At 44.7% G+C, this 9094-nt stretch overlaps 1 protein-coding gene across 1 annotated transcript; it reads left to right on the top strand.

Moving 5' to 3' along the window:
* Positions 1-5169: 5169 nt before the first annotated feature.
* LOC123059203 (F-box/LRR-repeat protein 13) lies at positions 5170-7327 on the top strand (the record flags this gene model as incomplete). The annotated part of the gene is given in 3 exon segments (XM_044481823.1): positions 5170-6287; positions 6408-6542; positions 6987-7327. Coding segments are annotated over 3 exon segments (1529 nt in total), but the record flags the coding sequence as incomplete, so codon positions are not given.
* Between the last annotated feature and the right edge of the window lie 1767 nt (positions 7328-9094).

The following is a 9094-nucleotide window of genomic DNA, read 5'->3' as shown; positions in this document are numbered from 1 at the left end:
GCCGCCCGTCGTCGTCGCCGTCTCGCGCCGCCGTGCCGAACGCCGCGCGCCGCCGTCCGTCGTCGTCCCGCCGCAGTCCCGTACGTCTCTCGCTCTCGCGTATACCCGCCGCGCCGTCGTCCGTCGTCGTCGCACCCGGCCCGTATGGTGGCGCCCCCGCCCATACGTACGCCGGCGCCCCCGCCCCGTACGTACGGGGCCGCACACATACACACATACACACACATGCATATATACGTACACACTACACACACACACACATACACACACACACATACACATAGACACATTTTTTTACTTATTTTTTGTTTTTTAGAAAAGTTAATTAGATGATCGAATGTTTGATTAATGTCGAATGTTAGATGAATTAGCTAGATAGAAAATTGTCGAACTAGAGATTTGAACTAGTTGAATAATTAATATAGCTAGTTTATTTTTAGTAAGAAAATTATCGAACTACTTTATTTAGGTATATGAGATTTGAACTAGTTCAATAATTAATATAACTAGTTTATTTTTAGTAAGAAAATTGTCGAACTAGTTTATTTAGGTATATGAGATTTGAACTAGTTTAATAATTAATATAACTAGTTTATTTTTAGTAAGAAAATTTAGGTATCTGAGATTTGATGATCTAATTAAAATATTATTTATTAATGAGTTTTTCTGTTTATTTAATTTTTTATATATTTTGAGTTTATATAAATGTTAGATTAATGTCGAATGTTAGATGAATTAGATAGAAAAGTTAAATATATAGTAATGTCAATTGTTAGAGATGAATATAGTTAGATATATTAATGTCAAATGTTAGATGAATATATATTTGGCTAGATATTAATTAATGTTAGATAGTAATAGGTGTTTAATGTTTCACCTATATGAACATAGAAAATGTCATCTGACGACGAAAAAGATTTCATTATGTGCGAACACTGTGAAGACCAGCGCGGCTTGTGCGACAGAAATTTCCTTGTTGATGGTAGGCGCTTCAGCATCAAGCTGGATGAGACATTCGAAGTTGATACAGTAAGTCACTTTGTCAATTATTATTTGAATGCAAAACTTATGCTTCATTTGCTTCAACTTATAATTTTAAATTTTCACTATTCTACTAGCGCATCCTCTGCCATGCAAGAATTTTTGTCTTGGATAAGATAGGTTTTAGTGCTATAGATAATATGGAGGTAAAGAGAGTTTACTTGAAGACGGAGCATGTGTATACTTTCAACGTCAAATTATATAATGGAGACACATACACCCATTTTGAATGCAAAACTTGGCAAGCACTATGCAAGGCTTATGCATTTGAGCCTGGTATGGTTGTCACCTTTGATATTCGTCCGGTAGATGATATTGAAGGTAATATAGACATCTGGGTCGATGTGCAAACGCCTCCAGTTTTACCATTATGTGAGTTTTTCTCAACCATGCATGCATATGTTTATGTCTTTGATACAATTTATTCAAAAATAGTTGACAACTAATTTGTATTGTCAGCTTATTTCGGTTCAAGCAAACATGTCCGGCGCTTGGTAGACAGGACCTACTACTGCCCCGGGGCTCAACTAAACTGCGGGGAGATAAATCATTATGTTTCATGGCTTGAGGATCTTAATACTGTCAAGACAAATTTTTTTTCCTGAACTTAGAAATGTTAGTACTCAAAACGTGCGACCAATGGTGATTGTATTGAACTACGGTCACATCTATAATCGAAAGATGGTAAGATTTTAACTATTTGTCTTTAATTAGTGCATCTTTTGCATACATTATTTTTGAAGCTAAACTTTCATTGCTTAGTATATTAATTACTATACAATGTTCTTCAACAGGGACTTCCGATGACTGTCGTGCCTCAGTGGATCGAGACTAAAGGTGACATGTCAATGGTTAGCTTACGGCCAAGATATCCTACATTGCACATGAGTGCATTCAGGATTTCTGAAAGCGAAGAATGCTTAATAGTGAAAGATTGGAGCAAAATTGTTAACGATCGCAGAGAAGTACTAGGGGGCAGCAAGGAGAAGCGCAACCCAAGATTAGGAGACAGATTCATCTGCATGCTCCAGTATGATGAATCAGGAGAGCTATACATGTTCTATGCTATTCTACCTGAGAGGGAGCAGCACTAGTTCATGCTCTTAATTAGTGTCTCATGTCCGTGTCCTGAACTTCGATGTTGGTGATGATTATGTTGAACTCGATGATATCTTTGCTTCTGTTACAAAGTGAATGTTTCCTCTTTAAGCTAGCCAGTGTTGGTGATGATTAGATAGCTAGCGGTAATGACTATGATGATTAAATAGTGGTAATTAGACGACTACGATGATTTTTAGCTAGCTAGAGTTTATTTATTTATTAATATGTGATGATGATGATGATGATGATGACTACAACTCATTATAACGTAAAACAATCCTAAATTAAATTGATAACACAAATTTAATTGAAAAATACAAAATAAAATAAAAACCCACAAACATTTAGTACCGGTTGGTGTTACCAACTGGTACTAAAGGGCTCCCGACCCCTGGAGCTGGCTCGTGCCACGTGGTTTCCCTTTAGCACCGGTTCGTGCTGAACCGGTACTAAAGGGGGGGGCTTTAGTGACCACACTTTATTGCCGGTTATGGAACCGATACTAAAGGGCCTTACGAACCGGTGCTATCGCCCGGTTCTGCACTAGTGGGTGTATGGGACTCCCTCGTCCTAGTACTTTTACCATAGTCGTGTCCAGGAGTCACACTGTTTGGGCTTTCCATTTTGTAGCGCGAGTTGGTAAAAAAATGTGATGGGATGTGATGGTCATGTGGTCTTACCTAGGAGTGGCCTAGTAAGTGATTATCTCGCGGGATAGGCTTGCCGTGTCACACAATAGTTATCTCTGTTTTGGAGTTTCGGTCAGGTTTGGTATAACTCGGGCGGTTGACTCTCCCAGGACTTCTGTGCAGCATAGGAAGTATCATGTCTCTCACCCTCTGCCATCATATCTCGTGAAGTGTGATAATTGTACAAACATTAAGAGGCTTTCACTCGTACTCCCTCCTTTCCGGTTTATAGGGCTCAATTCAAAAATTTCACCAACCAAGGTAGATGGTGAGTGGTGGAATCCTTTTTGTAATTTGCAAAAGCACCTAATTAGTGCTCTTGTTTTCTTCAAAAATGTATGTTTACCAATGTATTAATTGTAATACATGCATGCATAAAGTACATGCATTGGTCAATTTTCTCTTAATACCTGCATGCAATTATTTAATGCACCTTGGAATCTGAACTTGTGATGGGGAACAACCAAATTGAGCCTTATAAAATGAAAAAACTAAGATTTTGAGATAAGCCCTATAAACCGGAAAGGAAGGAGTATGTGGGTAACTTGGTACATCCCTGTAGGGTTAAATCTATTTGAATAGACGTGTCCGCGGTTATGGATGACTCAGAGATTGTTGGTTGATCGTAGAAAAACTTAAATAGTAACTTAATAAAAGTTGCCGAGTTAAGCGTGAGTGCCATGGATTACTTCCTCGCAGGTGAGTCGAGGGACGATTCAGGATGGTGTATTGTTGTGGTGTTTAGCTAGATGGACTCTGTGTGTGCTCTCTTACCCCATGTCACAAACTCTGGTAAACGTAGCTTAATATGGTAGTCGTCTTTATAGTATGCTAGCTTTTGTTGCAATCAAACCCACATATCCTTTTCTTTCATACCGATGCAATGATACATACATGTAGTTAGTTCTGATGTAAGCCTTGTGAATACAGTTGGGTACTAACCTTGCTTTATTTATTCTTTTGATCAAGATGCTGCAAATCAGATTGTGGCATTTGGAATAGGTGATCTCTAGTGGTGAAGGACGACATTAAGGTAGTGGTCTAAGAAGGGTTATGGACGCCATATGCTTTTCCTAAGCCATCTTCAGGCATTTGGTATGTTTACATGTCTAAGGTATATTTTCGTTTTTATTGTATGAGCTGCAACATGGTCATGAGACCCTTGTTTGTATTGTTAAATTTTCTCATTTTCAGGGTGGTTGTACATATGTTAGCAGTTCTATTGTATAGTTGTGTTGTGTCATCACCTTCTATGGAGGGGCTTGTAATCATTGATAAGCACTTGCTAGTTAAATGACTAGATTTGAATATCTCCGATGTCGGTCCTGACATTCATTCATGATACCTAATTACAACGATCGACTATCGGATATAACACCTTGATAAGCCTCCAACCCACTTAGGCACTCTATGGCCCACGAAGTCTCAACCCAAAATGTAATACATCCATGGCCCACTCTTCTCGCCCCTTACTTGTCTTGGGCCTACTCAAGTTTTGGTGCTGCTAAATAAGGGTCAAATTTCATGACTGGTGAAGAGGAGGCTGAGTTTCTTTGATGTTGAAGAGTCGGGCCTCCAACTGCTTGTTCCTGCCCAACAGAGTCTTAGTCACACCATAACACGTCTAGAGTCAACACTTTTCTTGCTCATAGACCACCCTCTACTTCTCCTTAACCTTCCTCTTCCCTAACGATGCACTTGATAGTAACAAAGTACTGCTACTGACATAGATCATCATCCATGATCGACCAAAAGCGCTTAAAACATAGCGTGCAACTCATCAGGGCCCTAGCCTTCAAAACTCCTATGTTGAAAAAGAGCCTCGCATGCCTCCTCCGGGATAAGTGAGCCACTAAGTTTTTTTTCACGACACGGGTAACCATAGACTTCATCTAGTCAGATGCTCTAGGATTCGGTTCTAGTACCTTAGACTGAACAATGCGAGAAATAATTCATCACCAAATTATTTAAATCATATGTTTCTATCAAACTCCTGTGCCATCAAGTAGCTTCTGGGTATCACCACATATCGTGCGGATCGTCGTGGAATGGTGGAAACAAGACGTGTTACCCGTGCCACAGTCAATTGGCATGTCTGTGTTGAAGCCAAAAAAAATCTTCACTTGCTCCACAATATTTTCTATGGTGAGTTGCAAAGTTAGTATTGAGTATTTTCCACAGCAAACAAAAAAAAAAGTTAGTATTGAGTATTTGATTTTTTTTTCTCTCTAGAAGATTGAAACTCTTTGTTGAGTCGAAGCTGTATAATGGGCCCAGGGATACCTGATCCTAACTTTTGGCCCAACATCTCTGCCCACCACCACTCAGTCACACCGCCACCATTCTGCTCCTCCCCCAAACCGAAACCCTCGCCGTCGCCCTTTTCCCCCTCCTCCGGCGGCCATGGACGACCAGCAGGTGCTCCTTGGCATCTCCAGGAGCGATATGCTCGCCAGAATAGAGCGTTGCGGCCGGGATCCTGCGATGCTGGACCTCGGCTCAAACATGCTGCTCCACTTCGCGTACGAGTACCTCCCGTACCCGCCCGTCTCCCCCATCGCGCCCCTCTCGCTCGCCGGCGCGTCGTGGGTCCCCGACGGCGTCGACCGCATCAGCCGCCTCCCCGACGAGCTCCTCCGCGACATCATATCCCGCCTCCCCGCCAAGGACGCCGCGCGCACCGCCGCTCTCGCCTCGCGCTGGCGCCCACTCTGGCGCTCGGCGCCCCTTGCTCTTGTCGACAGCCATCTGCTCCCGGACGGCGGCGCCTCTGGCCCGTTGATCATCGGCGCTCCCTCTCCCCGCGCCGTCACCGGCGCAGTGTCCAGCGCCCTCGCGGCGCACCCGGGGCCTTTCAGCTGCGTCCACCTCACCTGCAGCACCATGGACGAGCACCGAGGCGAGATGGCGCGCTGGGTCGACACCCTCGTCGCCAAGGGGGTCCAAGATCTCGTCTTTGTCAACCGCCCTTGGCCGATTGACCTGCGTCTCCCCGCCACGCTCTTCAGCTGCGCCTCCCTCACCCGCCTCTATCTCGGCGTCTGGACACTTCCAGGCACTGCCGCCGTGCCGCGCGGCGCCAGCTTCCCAAATCTCCGGGAGCTCGGCCTCTGCATGACTGTCATGGAGGACCGTGCTCTGGCCTTCTTGCTCGAAAGAAGCCCCGTCCTGGAGTTCCTCCTCATCATGTGGAGCCAGACCGGAGCGCGCCTCCGACTCGTCAGCCACAGCCTGCGGTGTCTTCAGCTGGGCTATACCCACTTGAAGGACATCGAAGTGGTGGATGCCCCTCGCCTGGAGAGGCTCTTCCTGAGAAATGTATCCTTGCCTGGAACCGGCAAGTTCACCATAAACAGCCCTTCCAGGATCAAGATTGGCGGTGCACCCAACCTGCGTGTGCTGGGGTACATTCAGCCAGGACAGACAGAGCTGGGGATTAGCAACACCGTCATCGTGGTCGTTTATCCTACTAATTTAATTTGCATATGTAACTGACTAACTGTGCTGTGTTAATTAATATTGCCAATGTATGATCTGACTTAGTTTCTCTGTTCTTGGTGCTGGGATGCATTGCAGGCTGGGAGCAAGGAGAACATTGTCCCTAGTGTCCAGATTTTGGCCATAGACGTGCAGCTCGGTATCCGCAATGCTGTGAAGAAAGTGCCCGGCTTTCTCCGCTGTTTCCCCAAGCTGGAGACGCTCCATGTCTATGTATAATTGGTTAACTTAACTAGATACAGTTGTTGCATTGGCAATTTTAGAATACTAGTCCTGAAATAAGCGTCTTTGATTTAGTACTCCCTCCGTTTTTATTTACTCTGCATATTAGAGTTGACTGAAGTCAAACTTTGTAAAGTTTGACCAAGTTTATAGAAAACAATATAGACATTTATCATAATAAATCTATACGATGTGAAAGTACATTTAATAATAAATCTAATGTTGTTGATTTGTTATTATATATCTTAATATTTTTGTATATAAATTTGGTCAAAGTTTGTAAAGCTTGACTTTGACCAAAGCTAATATGTGAACTAAATAAAAACGGAGCGAGTACAACTTTGCACTGTCAGAACTGTGAAATTAATCATATAACTGTTGGCATGCTCATAGATAAGATATCTGAACTATGTATGCTACCATTTTCATGTGCAGTCCCCTCCCATACCTGAAAAGTCCACCGGCAAGGTCAATCTGAAGTTCTGGGAGGAGGGCGGTCCCATGAAATGCATGGTGCAGAGCATGAAGAAGGTGTTCTTCTACGAGTTCCAAGGGTCGAGAAGCGAGGTTGCTTTCCTCAAGTTCATTGCGGAGAGAGGTCGGGTGCTGGAGCTGATGGTGGTCGTGGTGGCCAAGGCATGTTTCTCCTCGGTGGATGATGATGTGAATGTGAAGCTGAAGCCTCTGACGGGTGCGAAATGGAGCAGCAAAGCTTGCAAACTACAGATCATCGAGAGCCCACGCACTGATGTCGCAGGTCCACTCTGCAGGCACAATATAGTTTCTGATTTTGGGTGGGCTGACCCTTTCGACCTCAGGTACTACTACAAAGCAGAAAGGATCTCTGTAAGTTACAGTTAATAGCACCACGCCGTGCCTCTTGTGCTGCAAGACTGCTGGTTCTTCAGCTAAAAACCCTGCATTTCTCTTGGCATTCTTTCTGGATGTGGTGTTACATGATGAGGTTGTTTGTGCCAAGAAGTCTAAAGTGGCGGACTCAGGCCAGGTTCAGGTTTAGTGCCTAAAGTGGCGGACGGCGGTGAACAGGAAGGAGACACCGTACTCGTTGCAGCAGTCGACGGCGTCCTTGTCCCTCATACTGCGCCGGGCTGAGCGGCGCGGTCATGTCGTGCCGATGCCATTCTCGCACGGCGCCTCCACAGCGTACGTCCTTCCAAGCGTCATCGGAAGTGCTAGATTCCTGCACATTTTTTGGTGCGGAGTTTAGGCCAACTCTAACGTGCTGACTCTGCGCCCTTTTTTTGTTCCGTTTGGGCCGGCTGTAAACATTGCCGTGCGCCCAACCATTAAAAGAGAAGGAGCTGATACGTTTATTGGTTTCTCACATGGGTCCACATATGCATAATCAAATCATTTTAAAGCTGAATGCGAGTTGTTCAGCCATGCATTTTTTGATGAAATTGGATGAACTATGCAAACATTTGTCGCTCCATTCTCAGGCTCAATATTTTCGCCCTGAAAATCACACTTTTGGTCGTAACTGCTGCCACCATGTGATACGTCTCTGACGTATTTATAACTTTTGATTGTTTTATGCCATTATCTTACTACTTCGACATACTTTTGATAACAATTTGTATGATTTTCTTGGACTAACATATTAATCTAGTGTCTAGTGTCAATTCATGTTTTTGCATTTTTTTATTTCGCAAAAAATCCATATCAAACTAAGTCCAAATGCGATAAAATTTTACGGAGAATTTTTATTAAATATATGCGAATTTTTGGCGCAAGAATCAACGCCAAGGGGCCCATAGGCTTCACAAGTCAAGCCCCCTCCCCCCTGTTGGGGAACACAGTATTTCAGAAAAATTCCTATGATCACGCAAGATCTATTTAGGAGATGCATAGCAACGAGAGGAGAGAGTGTGTCTACGTACCCTTGTAGACCGAAAGCGGAAGCGTTTAGTAACGCGGTTGATGTAGTCGAACGTCTTCGCGATCCAACCGATCCAAGCACCGAACGTATGGCACCTTCGCGTTCAGCACACGTTCAACTCGATGACGTCCCTTGTTCTCTTGATCCAGTTGAGGCCGAGGGAGAGTTCCGTCAGCACGACGGCATGGCGACGGTGATGATGAAGTTTACCGCCACAGGGCTTCGTCTAAGCACTACGACGATATGACCAAGGTGTGTAACTGTGGAGGGGGGCACTGCACACGGCTAAGAGAAACTTTGGCGTGCCTTTGGGGTGCCCCCCTCCCACGTATATAAAGGAGAGGAAGGAGGAGGCCGGCCAAGGTGTGGCGCGCCAAGGTGGGGAGTCCTACTTGGACTCCCGGTCCAAGTAGGATTCGCTCCCCCCTTTCCTATTCCAAGAAGAAGAAGGGGGAAAGAGAGGGAGGCGAAGAAGGAAAGGCCCCCCAACCCTACACTACTAGGGAAAACCCTAGTAGTAGCGCGGGTTTAATGCCCACTAGTAGCGCGGGCAGCCACGCTACCAATAAGGCGCTACAGCTATTACTTAGCAGTAGCACGTGCGACAAGCGCTACTGCTAAGACACATAGCGGCAACGCTTGT

Source organism: Triticum aestivum, chromosome 3A (assembly GCF_018294505.1).
Source record: "Triticum aestivum cultivar Chinese Spring chromosome 3A, IWGSC CS RefSeq v2.1, whole genome shotgun sequence".
Taxonomy (NCBI): Eukaryota; Viridiplantae; Streptophyta; class Magnoliopsida; order Poales; family Poaceae; genus Triticum; species Triticum aestivum.
Note: the sequence above shows the minus strand (reverse complement) of the source record. Positions and strands in the feature narration are given on the sequence as shown.